This window comes from Alosa alosa, chromosome 13 (genome assembly GCF_017589495.1).
Source record: "Alosa alosa isolate M-15738 ecotype Scorff River chromosome 13, AALO_Geno_1.1, whole genome shotgun sequence".
In the NCBI taxonomy this organism is placed as follows: Eukaryota; Metazoa; Chordata; class Actinopteri; order Clupeiformes; family Clupeidae; genus Alosa; species Alosa alosa.
The window spans coordinates 27716952-27731258 of record NC_063201.1 but is presented as its reverse complement, the minus strand read 5'-3'; the positions used below and the strand labels follow the sequence as shown (position 1 = coordinate 27731258).

At 41.8% G+C, this 14307-nt stretch overlaps 2 protein-coding genes across 2 annotated transcripts; one reads left to right on the top strand and one right to left on the bottom strand.

The window, feature by feature from the left end:
• Positions 1 to 213: 213 nt before the first annotated feature.
• LOC125306367 (zinc-binding protein A33-like) lies at positions 214 to 3533 on the bottom strand. The gene is made up of 7 exons (XM_048261691.1): positions 3341 to 3533; positions 2457 to 2941; positions 2250 to 2345; positions 1742 to 1975; positions 1495 to 1586; positions 1277 to 1392; positions 214 to 997 (listed from the first exon to the last, which is right to left on the bottom strand). Exons 2-7 carry the CDS (start codon positions 2916 to 2918, stop codon positions 426 to 428), a joined length of 1572 nt encoding a protein of 523 aa, XP_048117648.1. The 5' UTR covers positions 2919 to 2941; positions 3341 to 3533; the 3' UTR covers positions 214 to 425.
• A 4497-nt stretch (positions 3534 to 8030) lies between these two features.
• LOC125306525 (taste receptor type 1 member 1-like) lies at positions 8031 to 12953 on the top strand. The gene is made up of 5 exons (XM_048261939.1): positions 8031 to 8303; positions 8468 to 9193; positions 10052 to 10264; positions 10513 to 10633; positions 12022 to 12953. The coding sequence occupies exons 1-5, from the start codon at positions 8046 to 8048 to the stop codon at positions 12951 to 12953; spliced, it is 2250 nt and encodes a 749-aa protein (XP_048117896.1). The 5' UTR covers positions 8031 to 8045.
• The last annotated feature ends 1354 nt before the right edge of the window (positions 12954 to 14307 follow it).

The window sequence follows — 14307 nt, the reverse complement described above, 5'->3', positions numbered from 1 at the left end:
GAGAAAGGCGCTATATAAAATAAACTTATTATTATTATTATTATTATTATTATTATTATATAGCACATTTCATACAGAGGCAATTCCATGTGCTTTACATAAATAAGATGTGGTTAAAATTAAGTATATATAAAGTAAACATAAAATAATAATTTAAAACACTAATTAAAAAAAAAAATTAAAAGTAAAAGTGCTGGAAAAATAGTGTGATAGTTTAATTTACTTCAATTACTTTAATTAAGTTCAATCATATGACCCACATTACTCTTGACACAGATCAAAACATTACTTTAGCCACGACAGAGAAAATAAAATCTGGTCATCTAGTCCACATGGGTGTGTTGGTGTGTGTGTGCAGTAATAAACTCTCAGAAATGTACCACCATGATCTCCACACTCCCAACCTCCCTCTACTCTGGTCATTCTCAGAATGGCTCTTCCCAGCAGCCTGTGGGTGTCCAGCAGGGGGGGTCAATTTGAGATGTAGGCTGATAGCAGCACACAGTGAGGGCATGGCAGTCTGCCCCATCCAGATGGGCTCCAGGAGAGAGGCACAGAGAGAGGGGCACACCTTTATCACACGCTGCAGTGTACACCTGCACCAGGCTGTCGGCATCATAGAACGCCACCCAGCCTTCATCACAGTCCAGATACACGCCTATCCGCCACGGCTGATGCAGCAGGTTCAGGGTGGACTCCTGACCCTGAACTGTCACACTGTAGCCGCTGCCATGCTTTCGGTACAACATTACCATCTCCTGCAGCTTGCCAGGTGGAAACTCCTTACACACCCCCACGCCCCAGTCCAGCTTCCTGCCCATCTCCACCTCAAAGTAGTGCCTGCCCTGTTGGTGGACAGACCGGCCCTTGGCCAGGGGCCTGTGGTCCTGGTACAGGCCAAACAGACCCCTCCTGTTCGTCCTCTCGATGGAACGACCACTATTGGTCACCACGGCATAGGCCTCATCCCACAGAGAGATAACTTCACCATGGGGTACTGTTGGAGGAAGTGACCATGGAGTGAGTAAACCTATTCCATATAAATAATATTAAATTGAGTACGCACATGACCATGCAAACATTGACACACACACACACACACACACACACACACACACACACACACACACACACACACACAAACACAAACACACACACACACAGACATATACAAACATAGTACATAACGAAAGTATAATAAATACATGTATGTATTATACCCATCACATTAAATGGCATGTATTATTCAGGTGGTTCCTCTGTGCCACCCCCTCACCTGGTTGAATGTTTCTAAGTAAGTCTCTCCACACAAAGAAGGAGAGATGTGTCTCATATGGCCCCAGAGAGATGAAGTCACGAGACACATTCAATCCTGCCAGCTCGGATGAGAACCTGAGAGAGATAAGCAGACAGAATAAAGGCCATTGGCTCAGCTGTATAGGTTTTAGGAGCAAAGCTAAAAGACTGTGCCTATGCACTTGTATGAGTACATACCTAAGATCAGTTGTGCTGCCAGTGCCTTCAGCAACTGACCCATCATGATCCAGCATCTCCTCAACCATGTTGCGTCCTACTGTGGTCCACCACTGCGCACGTACACACACACACACACACACACACACACACACACACACACACACACACACACACACACAGATGTATGCATACACACCTCATATTTATGAATGAATCACATTCAGGATCTGATGAAAAGCCAAGCCAGGTCATCATGCAATCTCACCTGAAGGAAGGCGTCGTGCTGACCGATATTCAGAGCTGACCTGAGCGTCCCCTCAGTGTTTCTGTCCTTGGTGGAGATTTGTGTCATCTTGGACAGGTTCTTCTGCATGGGCTCCAGCACCCTCTTCTCTTCCTGCTGCAAGCGTGTCTTCACCTCCTGCTCCTTCTCTCTCAGGAGCTGGTGCAGTTGCTCAAACTCAGCCGATATCCACACTGACCACTCTCTAGAGGTGTCCTGGGGTAGAGCAGTGACAACATGTGTGCTTTCTAATATCATCTTACACTACAGAGTGGCATCATTATTAATAAAAGTGATCAAATGAAGACTATTCATTGAGGAAAACACATCCTGCAAGACTCAATATTTTCCCTGAAGTCAAGACATTTACATTTACACGTTACACATACTTTTATTCGTGAATTCCTGTCTTTGATAGTATTAGTATTAGTGTTAACTATCTAATTATGCATGCAGCAGTTTCAAATACTATAGTAGCCTTTATAAAAACCTTAGTTTTTTGGATCTCAGCAGTCTGCCATCTGATCATGTAGTCCAGGTTAACGATCTCTTCAGACAGGAAGGCTACTGCTCCACGCAACATACTCTAGAAAACAGAACAGATGTAGGTTCAACACAGCAACAGAATGTACAGTTTAAATTATTTGTGTGTGTGTCTGTGTGTGTGTGTGTGTGTGTGTGTGTGTTTCCAGCCGACCTTGCAGCTTTGTGCCTTCTCCTGCACAGGTTTGCACTTGTGTCCCTCGTGGTTGCTTCCATCCCTGCAGACCACACACACCAGCTGATGGTCCGTCTCACAGAAGAGCTTCAGCTTCTCCTGGTGTTGGGGACACGTCAGCTCGGCTGCTTCCTGCTTCTTCTGGGCCTTCTGGGACTCTGTCTCCACCAGTAAGCTGTTGAGCGTCTCCTCCAGCGTCTTCTGCACCAGTAGCTGATCTTTGGCAGCCGTGACCACGTTGCTCAGCGTGCGGTTGGCTTTGATGTGTTTCCGTGTGAAGGGCTGCCTGCACTCAGGGCACTGGCCAGAGCCACCACTGGCTGCCAGGTGAGCTTTGATGCACTCCCTGCAGAAGGTGTGCTGACAACGCAGGCTAACGGGATCGCTGAACTCAGACAAGCACACGGGGCACAAGAGGTGCTCCAACAGAGCTGAAGCCATGTCAATGCACACACTTTTCACACCTAAAGCCAAAAAAAGATGATTCATACAGGAACCAGATGTCCGTGAAGAACGAATGTAAACTGGCATACAAAAATGTTTCATACATCAAAAACATAGGCTATTGGGCCCTTCACCCATCATTTCCCTCTGTTCTCCTCTTACTGTAATTCTCAACTGCCTGATTTCTATCTCCTGTCTCCTGTGTTGGATTTCTTAAAACAACAAGTCTCTAAATTACTAACCAATAATTGATATAATTTGACAATAGATCATATTTGGGCCATAATATCCTTCACCACATTAATTATCCATCCTATATAACATTGATATAGCTTCGTTTTCAAGGTTAGCATCTCATTGGTAGCCCTAGTTTGCATCTTTATTGTATTCAACCATTAGGCCTACAGAACATTTCTCACCTTCCCTTCTCTTTGTCTGCTCAACTTCTGCTGGCTTTCCAAACGTTAACTTTGTGACATCCTTTGTTCAGGTCAGGTGAATTCAAATTAGCCTACTGGCAGAAATTAACAAAACGTCAAGTTTATTTTGAAGTTTCTGTGAGCTGCGTTGCGTTCGTTTATGACACTCCGCGATAGCCGACTCGACTCTACTTTCGTTTTGACACGTCAACAGAGGTATCACGTGACGGTGCGTTGTAGCCTAGGCTCATGGTCGTCGTCACCGGTATTACCAGTAGCCTTGGCTACTGCCCCGGCAATACTACATTTCATTAACTTGTCAGATATAAGAATAAATCAATATTTAATGAAAAGTGGGTAAACAACAACATTATTTTTACTTCTCAATTAATCAATGTAAATGGCCAATATCTGACTTACAATGATTTTCTAATTTGCTATCCCAATACATCCCAGAGAATAGGCCTACAGTATAGTCTTTGCTGCACTGCCTGATGGTTTTTTGAGATTGCTAGGTTCTAGAACTCCTGAGCAATCAACTCTACAGACAGATATTTTACTGAATGGTATTAACATAAAAGATAAAATGTAACAATAAATGGTTAAGACAGTAGCCTACTTCACCCTGTCACACCTCGTTGTAAAAGTTATTGGGATGGCATCTTTGACAATATTCAATGGGATAGGGTCTTATTTCAATAAATATGTTCTAAATAACAAAATCAAAGGAATTTATTTAAAGATAATCCACTTATATTACCCCACCAACTCTCTGCTTAAAAAGATACAGAGATGATATATCTGACATGTGTGTCTTCTGTGGTTGTGCACTTGAAACGGTCTGTCATTTATTTTACGAATGTATCTACTCAAGGTTTTTTTGGGTATAATTCGAAAATATGTGTAGTGCTGAGTGACCGTTGTGCAATGTTACTTTTCAAAAAAAGAATGTTATATTTTTTTATGAAAATGCAGACATTAATAGAAATTGTGTCTTACCATAAATTTGCTCTTGTTATAGGGAAGATTTCATATTCATAAACGTAAATGGGGGGGGTCAAATTCTACTCTTTGTGTTGATTTTTTGTACTCCTGTATGGTGATTTTTGTGTGTAATAAATATAAAACAAAACTACATTTCATTGTAGTATTGCTTGGCAATAGGCCTACTAGTTTTCATAGATGACATAACCTATAAGATTAGCCTAAACTCAGTAAACTGCTGTTGCGTCGCGCAGTAGCTTATCATATGACTTGGTGAACAGTGTTTTCCCCCAGTGGTGTAGTCTACGTGATACGCAGGACTAAGCAGGGATGGATTACTGCACGGGCCTACCAGGCCCAGGGGCCCAAGGGGTCAGGGGGCCCTGAAGCCCAAGTCTTTGCATGGAATCATTGCATCAATATCAACAAATCAGGATGTAGGCTATGAATCTGATTGAATTTAGTATTGGCCATCCCCAAAATGCACCAGAGCCAAGGGGCTGTCCATGGGACTAAGCCGTATACTCACTTAAAAAGCAACAATATTGTAGCCTACCCATTTAAAAATACGCAAGGATATGTATCAATATACTTTTGTGTCAAATTGTTGACATGAGATATTTTCCACAAACAAGATGAAACAGTAATCTGAGCGCTGCATATGGGAAAAAACAATCTTTCATAAACAGTCTGCACCCCACCCCACCTTGTCGACTGCAGTGGCATTTTCTCCCTCCTCTTCATTTTGCGTTTGTCCTGTCTTTCTATTTCGGGGGATAGGCTATCCTTCTAAACATCACCATGAGACAGTGCTAAGAGATGAAGCTATCGAATGCTTGGTAGACATCACGAAATACTGAGGGGTGGATAAACAACTTATAGCATAGTGCAGCATTGCGCTGATAAATAAAATGTCGCCTTTGAGGCGAAATCTATAGCTCTGCATTTGTAATACAAACTAATCATAGATCTCTGTGTGTGCGCTTATGCAAATAATGATGTGGCCTACACAATATATCCTGGCGCAGTATAATAACATTACATTACATTACATTACATTTAGCTGACACTTCTTGACATAGTGCCATGGGTCATTCAACAGTTAGGCCACAATGTTATAGGAAGCCTATAATGTTATTTGAGAAGAAAAGGGAGAGGCGTCATTTTGATTCAATGTTAAACTGAACATCAATATCCTTTCACCAAACTATAGACTTCATTTTCAATAACACTAGTTGAAGGTAATTAGAAGTCGTTCTGTGCATAAGTCTGTGAACTGTGAATGTAGACTAGGTGGCCAGGTTTAAATGGACCTACAAACTAAAGTGCTTTGTTATATCATTCCAAAGCAATATCCAGTCTACCCCTTCATATTGTGTTGATGTAGCGTAGTTCATTGTAAAAACACAACATTTGTTTGTGATGAATGTCCACAGCAGTTAGGCATGGTAGTAATGGGCAGCTGATTATAAAGAGGGTGTATTTAAAACAACAGAGTATAAAGAAGTATAAGAAGTACTTGAACACTTGAACTAACAGTGCGCATTTATGAAAGTGAATTTATTCATTTAAATCTGTATGATCTGAACTTTTATCTAGGCTAGCTCTTGTAAGTAAGTAAAGTAGGTAACATTTATTTTTATAGCACATTCATACACAGTTTACACTGACTAAAGTGCTGAAGTATGAACTTGCACAACACTGCCTACAGAGCATAGCTTAAATTGTCAGTGGTCAAATGTGCCTTCCTGACACATTTCTTTAAGTCTACTTTTTTGGCTGGCTGTGAAATTACTGCTCAGAGTTTCTAATATTCATTTCTGTACACTTTTTTATTGTCACTTACTGTCAAGTTTCTTGTAAATTTAATGGCATTTATCATGCCATTTAGTTGGCTTTTTTTTATCCTGTTTACAATAGGCTACATTGTTTTACACCTGTCAAATCATAGTCATGTGATGGGAACATATGCACCCAATTGTAAAAGCAGCTAAAATATTTTTTCACCTGGCTAAACAGCAATGATTTACCTTATGACTGGTTAGTGTACCTTACGATTGTAGTACAATGTAATCAAATAATAACTACAACACATTGGGCTTGACAAGAAATTTGGCAATACTGATGGCACCCCTGCATTCTGCTGTTCTGTCTCTTCAGCAGAGTGTGCTGTGAATGATCTGAGAATATACTGTATCTTTGATAAGGCTAGAAAAAATGGGGAAAGAAAAAATAATGAATGCAAAATAGATAGCCACATGTAAATAGGGAGTGAGCAAGAGAAAGACACAAAAAGAAATAGAGAGTGAAGTTAGATATTAAGATTAGGAAGAAGGAAATTAATTTGACTGGGCATCTTATATACATTTATATTTAGTAACTGCATGCAGTCTACATACAGTGCTTCCCATTGGCTGGGCACCTCAGTGTCTTTTGGCCTGCCCACTTTTTATTTGTTTCAGCAATTGTGCCACAACATACAGTAGACTGAATGTCAACACAACCCAACCCAATCCAAAGACAAATTAGAGTCCACATTCAACATGCAAATCTTATTTTTGTCGTTGGCACAAAGAAGAGATGGAAGTGGTTTACGGTGGTTAAGGCTGGTGACTAAATATGCAAAGGTTCTGGCTGACTGGTAGATTTGTTTATTGAGACATTGAACAAATTGATGCAAATCGATGCAGTTCACCCAGAAATACTCAGGAAGATATTACTGAAGTTAACAAATATTTTAATCCATCAAAGGATTTACAAAAGACATAAGAAAATGAATGAATACCAAATTAATAAATACAATAAGCAACAATGAGAGTCTTTGCATAGGCCCCGTCCTAGGTCCAGGTCACTGAGCGTGCAGACCCTGGCAGATCCTGCCTGAACGAGACGGCAGGGGCGGAGCCTACCCCCTGGACGGCTGGACAAGGGCCCACCTGGTGGTGGTTAGGGAGGGAGGGTGGCAACATCGAAAATCAGCGACCGGAAGGCAACAGGGCAGGTGCATGAGCAGAGTCATTATTAAGGCCAATGTAGACTGGTGATTGGCCAGGAGTAATGAATGAATGAGTGACGATGAGTGAAGTATTTCTGGCAGAACTACGCTGGCACTTGCATGGGAAAGCCAGAGACACATGAGGCTTGTAACTCATGAGACGTTCAGAAAGTCCTCTGTCAGCAGCTCATCAGTGAAGGGACAATGCAGCTGGCCACCCTCTCCATCCTTCTGTTCTCTCTCTCCAACCCTCCTCTCTTGGACTACCTTTCCCAGGCGTCTGAGTTCAGCCTTGATGGTGACTACCTGATCGGAGGCCTCTTCCCTGTTCACTACACACCAGACCCAGCTCAGACAAGACGGCCTGAAGTTGTGACCAACTGCCTGGGGTGAGTAGAAAGGATTCACAGATTAAATTCCTGTGAAGCCTCTGCCTGTGAATGCTTGTGTAGTATGGAGGTTATCTTTGAGTGTAGCCTTGATTCTCCCCTGGCTCTATCCTTTCACCTAAAATACAAGTTATTATAAGTATTTTATATATAAAAACATTAAAATACAAGTTATTATAAGTATTTTTTATATAAAAACATTAGCATACCAGACAATTCATCAGAGCCAATTTTGTACCAACTTGCAAATTAATTTCACAAAATACTTAATTTCACTTCTCTCGCCTTTTTTAACAGAAAGCCTATGTTCTTGGAAGGCTATCGGGGGCTGCAGGTAATGAGGTTTGCTGTTGAGGAGATCAACAACTCCAGTACCCTCCTGCCTAACGTAACCCTTGGTTACCATATATTTGATCACTGCACTGACGCTCACAATTTGCCAGACATCCTCCAGTTATTCTCTGTTAATGACTCTGTAAATCTCAAGCAGATGTATAACCACTACCAGTCTCAAGTTATAGGCTTCATTGGTGCCTTCACTAGCACTGAAACTATCAATCTGGCTCCAATGTTCATGATGGATCTGATTCCGATGGTAAAGATTTTTAAAAAAATTTTATTTATGCTTTCTGCCAAAACTACAGAATATTTCTTCATTTAGATGTTTCCTCTGAAGTCTCTTTTCATAATTAAGTGTTTTCCTAAACTGTGAACTACTAAAACTGTATCTAAAATCCAGTCTTTTGGTTTTCCTTGAAGGTCAGTTACGGGGCCACCAGTTCTACCCTCAGTGATAAAGTGACATATCCATCCCTCATAAGGACCATGCCTAACAACAAAAGTCAGATTGAACTCATCATTCACATCATCAAGTATTTTGGTTGGGACTGGGTGGCGTTTATTGCCTCCAATTCTGAGTATAGTAACAATGGCTTTCAACTGTTTGTTGAACTGATTAAAAACACAGGCATCTGCCTGGGATACAAAGAGCTACTCACTGACCAATCAAAGTTGAACACAACATTTCATAGGATAGACACACTCAAGATTAATGTCATTATCCTTTTCATTGGGTCAGTCTTTGCTGAGAAAATTATCACCACCTCAGTACAACTTGGCGTCCACAATAAAGTCTGGATTGCCAGTGATTCCTGGTCCATGAACAACTATTTGCTCACACTCCAAGGAATAGCAACTATTGGCACCATTATAGGTGTGACACCAACAGTTGTTCCCCTACCTGGCTTTGATGAGTTCATTTACCAGTCACAACACAGAGGCGATTCTGTCCACAGCGTTGAAGTCTTCTGCAACCAGGCCTGTGATAACTGTTCCTCAGTCAGCCCAGAGGATGTCATCAATGAAAACCCTGTCTTATCTTTCCCCATTTATTCTGCTGTGTACACCATGGCAATGGCTTTGCACAATGTTCTACAGTGCAACCATTCAGGATGCAACTACATTTGCCCAGTCTACCCCTACATGGTAAGAAGCATCATGTTCTAGGTGTGCTTTGCTGTATATCTATGGACTATATATATATATATATATATATATATATATATATTTGTCGAACCCTCTGAAGAAAAGTATTGCATCTGTTGAATCAATGTAGAACATCTGACATTTTAAAAGTAGAACATCCAAATGTATTTCAATATAATATATGTTAAATATACGTTAGTGTTAGTGTTGGTGGAGCTCCACTGTAAGCCACCTATGTAAAAACTTTTCTTAAGCGTGAAATCTGTTTGTAGTTAGGGGTGGCTGTTGTTCAGCAGCCACTTGACCACATAAAGGTCCAAGATCCCATGGGGGCCCGCCCCGGGCTCCCAATCCCACCCACATCTACTGCTCTTCCACTCGCCCTTTCTCAATCTCCACCATCCTGTCCTGAGAGGAGCAAAAAGTCCCCAAAATGCCTTTTCTTTTCCCCCTCTCTTCTCTGTCTGACCCATCTTGCTCTCCGTCTCCTAGTTTGGTCTTGGGAAAACGAGCATTCCTTCCCAACCCTGTGCCTACTCCTTTGGCGTGCTCAAATTGGGCAAACAGAGGCAAAAACATTCATTTATATGCAGTACAATATTTCCTCAGATCATTTGCATAAGTTCGCAAACTTTGACAGCAAACAAAAAAACTATTTACAAATGTTTGTGAACATGTGCTTCTGTTGCTGATCTAAACGCTCCTGTGGGCTCTGTACAATGTTTCTTTCCAGAGAGTTTGTTATTGCCATTATGTATCTAGTCTGTGCTTTGGAGACAAAGCTAATCATAACTTGCACTGCATACATTTTTGCTCAATTGTTGCACTCAGTTCAAACTTTGTTTGATTCCATTCTAGCTTCTACAAGAAATCAAACGCTTGCAGTTCCACCTGAAAGAGTTTTTCATATCTTTTGACAAGAATTTGGACCTACATTCAAGCTACTCTATTCTGTTTTGGGACACCAGTAATCACTCCGTGAAGATTCATCAGATTGGCACGTACAGCAACTATCCTGTGTCAAATCTGACTATTTTTGACACAGATCTATACTGGCATGACAGTGGAGTGGTGAGTTTAGTCATATGTTGGGAACAGCTGCTCATATACGTGGTGGTTATTCACTATAGTGCAAAATGTGTTCTTGAGGCAGTACAGTCTTTTCTAAAGATTCTAGTCTTTGGTATAACAGTTAGTCTTTGCCATTCTCCAATTGTTTTATTTCTCAAACTCTGTAGTAATAATAATAATAATAATAATATTTAGGACAATAACACATGGCTGCACACAAAAGATGGAAATGTGTTTCTGCTTTGAAGGTGCCATTTTCTAACTGCTCTGTGGAGTGTAAACCAGGGCATGTGCGGCAGAAGAATGGTCTTCATCAGTGCTGTTTTATTTGTGTGAAATGCCTCAGTAACCATTATGCCAACCATACAGGTACAGTAAATCACCCACTCAAACATATATATGGCAGATGCAATATGCACAGGTGGTAACAGCCATACATGCTATTTGTACCCACTGGAGTTAGCCTATAGCTATTCACACCTGGCTGTATATAGCATGGCATAGCAGAGACACATGGCCAGGTGTTCGTAGCCAACAACGCTATTAACACCAGGGCACGGAGGTATACATACTATAGTGCATATCCGTGTATACCTTGCATGTACAAATCTATCAATCAATTTATCTGTTATGTTTACTTGTTGACTATGGTGATGCTTTTTTGTATGTAATGTTACATGTGAGCCTAAGTTGTAGCATGGTGTGCTTCACAACCAGGACTTGCTTTCACAGCTTGCTGGACTTACCCTACACATATTGCACAGCGTGTTGGGCTTACCCTATATTACCCTACACACATGCATATCTTCTTTCTGTGATATTAACTTTGTGTTGCTGCCTTAACCAGAATTGTCCCTACTAGAGATCAATACATTTATGTAATATGTCAGCTAATTGGCCATAGTATGTGAAAATGTGCCCAAAGTACACATTGCACACCATTTTTAAAGATGGTGGCGGCGAACCATAATTCTAACTGGCTGAAGCTAACTCTCGAAATTCTGACCCCCTGGTTACAATACCCTGTACCTTCAGAACTCTCCCTGTCAGTACACTATAGCAGGTAGTTCCTGGTTATAGGTTAATTAGACGAATGAGCACACATCGGTTTTCTGTGAATATCTCGAGAAACGTAGGGCCTAGGATGACCAACTTTTTTTCTTATGTTGGTCTCAAGGGGCCATGTCAACCCATCCCATATCCACTCATTTTAGGTATAGCGCCACCTAGTTAAAAAAGAAAAAGCAAAAACGAAGCGTTCAACGAATCACAGGTATCTTTGGCTGACATGTTTAAAACTGCATGAAATTTGAAGTGCAGGATCATTATGACACCCTCTGAATTTATGTCAGGTTTTGTGGATTTCCGTTCATGGGGGGCCATATCAGCTATGCACACACACATACACACACACACAGGCACACACACACACAAGCACGCACACGCATGCACACACACGCACGAACGCACCCACACGTGTGCACATAAACACACACACAGTACACATGCATGCATACGCACACACACAGGCATGCATTTACTCACACGTGCGCACAAAAAATTCGCAAAAAATGACAAAAAGAAGACACATGCATGAGATAATTACAGTTGCAGGTTGTTTCTATTTAAAAATGGCCTGTTTTTTATTTTATTTATTTATTTATTTATTAAATTACAAAAAACTTACATGCCTCAAAATAAGACTACTTAACCTGAAGTTTCAGTTTCCTGACTCTGCATCCTATCTCTTCTTCTAGCTAACCTGTATTCATGCCTGAACTGTGACAAGTATGAGTGGTCCGAGGCTGGAAGCACGTCATGCCAGACACGTTCCGTGGAATACCTCCACTTCTCCGATGGCTACTCCATTGTCCTCATGGTCTTTGCATCCTCCTTCATGCTCCTGTGTCTGGGGGTGGCCATGCTGTTTGTCATGCACCGCTCCACGCCTGTAGTGCGGTCAGCAGGGGGCAGCATGTGCTTCCTGATGCTGGGCTGCCTCGCCGCTTCTGCCATCAGCATCTTCTTCTACTTCAGCGAGTTGTCAACCTTTAGCTGCATTGTTAGGGACTTAGTATATGCCTTCTTCTACACCGTGTGCCTGTCCTGCCTGTTCGTCCGCTCCTTCCAGATCATTTGCATCTTCAAGATGGCCGCCCACCTGCCCAAAGCGCACGCATGGTGGGTGAAGCACAATGGCCAGTGGTTGGTGGTAGCTGCCCTCTCTCTCCTCCAGCTCCTGCTCTGTACCCTGTCAATGGCCACAAGTCCCCCTTTGCCAAAAGAGGACACATCATTCAAAGACCAGATTGTCCTCAAATGTAATGCAAATAATATAGTCATCTCATCTTTACCTATTGGTCTCATGTTGATCCTCAGTGGGCTTTGTTTCTGCTTCTCCTACATGGGAACAGACCTGCCCAAGAACTACAATGAGGCCAAAGCCATCACTTTCAGCATGTTGTTGTTTTGTCTGAGCTGGGCCATCTTTATCACAGCTGACCTGATGTCCCACACCAAGTATGTGCAGGTGGTGAAGATTGTGGTTGAGCTGAGCTGTTTGTATGGCATCATGTTCAGTTACTTCATCCCAAAGTCCTTCATCATTGTCTTTCAGCCTGTAAAGAACACACAGGAGTATTTCCAAGCCAGCATTCAGAGTTACACACAAACTATAAGCAGAATGTAGGTCATTTAATCGCTGCTTGTTTTATAATGGTGAAATGGCTTATTTAAAATTGCTAGTGCTTTTTGTACCAAGTTCTGCTCTTTGCACTACGTCAGAAAGATGGCTAACATCATACGAAAGCCTGTAGGAAACAACCATAGTTGAAAAGCAAAGCAAACTTTCTAGCTAGCTTTCTTGCTTGACTAAAAATGTTAGACAAAACAGAGCAACTTGTAAGCAAGTATAGTAGTATATATACTCTTTTGATCCCGTGAGGGAAATTTGGTCTCTGCATTTATCCCAATCCGTGAATTAGTGAAACACACTCAGCACACAGTGAGGTGAAGCACACACTAATCCCTGCACAGTGAGCTGCCTGCAACAACAGCGGCGCTCGGGGAGCAGTGAGGGGTTAGGTGCCTTGCTCAAGGGCACTTCAGCTGTGCCTACTGGTCGGGGTTTAAACCGGCAACCCTCCGGTTACAAGTCCGAAGCCCTAACCAGTAGGCCACGGCTGCCCCAAGTAGACCACTTAATCCTTTTCAGGTAGCAAGAAGACCACTTAATCCAAAAGCTCTGTGTTTCCAGCTAGTTTGAGTTCTTTTTTCTATGTTATAGCTGACTGCCTGTCTTCATTGCAAGAAAACCAATGTCCTATCTGTAATTTCCACAAATCAATTTCTAATGCAGTGGTTAAAACACCATCATTTCTTCTGGGTCTTTGACAGGGCTGTGTCATATGGCTTTGGTCTAATGTTACTTTGCTGTAACTCCAGCCGGTCTGTCCTTTATCTACGCAGCAGCATTTGTCATTATCATGAGGTGGATCTAGTGTGACGGATATTGGCAGGTCTTAGACCCTGCCCTGTTTGGTGTGCCTGTGCTCTCTACCCCTCTTTCTCTGTTCCTGTTGAGTAGGTGTTGGTGCTCAGGTGTGCCTGATTGGCAGGATTATAAATCGCCTGCATCCACAACAGCGAGGGCGGCTTCCTCCTCCTGGCATTTGGCTTTCGTTGTCTTTTGGCTGTTATACCCCTAGACTGATTTTTGGTCTCCCCATTCATGTTTCATGCATTGAGCCGGCATGTCACACTAGTTCAAGGTCAAAATGTAATGTGCTTTGTCTCTGATACTAATAAATATTTTTAAACCTTTTTCCGTCTTGTATGTCTGATCTATGTGCATGTAGCTTGTATTGAATTTCTTGAATTTCCCCTGGGGATCAATAAAGTATCTATCTATCTATCTATCTAGCTCACGACATTGATAGGGTAAGTGTTATGATTAGAATGGCTCAAAATGAAATAGTATCATTGAACAGCTAATTCTTTAGTCATGAATTTTGATACTTCAGATCAGCAAACATTTATGCACT

Coding starts and splice junctions, on each gene's coding strand:
- LOC125306367 (XM_048261691.1), bottom strand. CDS start 2,918: ATGGCTTCAGCTCTGTTGGAGCACCTCTTGTGCCCCGTGTGCTTGTCT. Junction 2,346..2,456: donor AGAAGGCACAAAGCTGCAAG/GTCGGCTGGAAA, acceptor TCTGTTTTCTAG/AGTATGTTGCGTGGAGCAGT. Junction 998..1,276: donor ACTTAGAAACATTCAACCAG/GTGAGGGGGTGG, acceptor TTCCTCCAACAG/TACCCCATGGTGAAGTTATC.
- LOC125306525 (XM_048261939.1), top strand. CDS start 8,046: ATGAGGTTTGCTGTTGAGGAGATCAACAACTCCAGTACCCTCCTGCCT. Junction 9,194..10,051: donor GCCCAGTCTACCCCTACATG/GTAAGAAGCATC, acceptor ATTCCATTCTAG/CTTCTACAAGAAATCAAACG. Junction 10,265..10,512: donor ACTGGCATGACAGTGGAGTG/GTGAGTTTAGTC, acceptor TCTGCTTTGAAG/GTGCCATTTTCTAACTGCTC.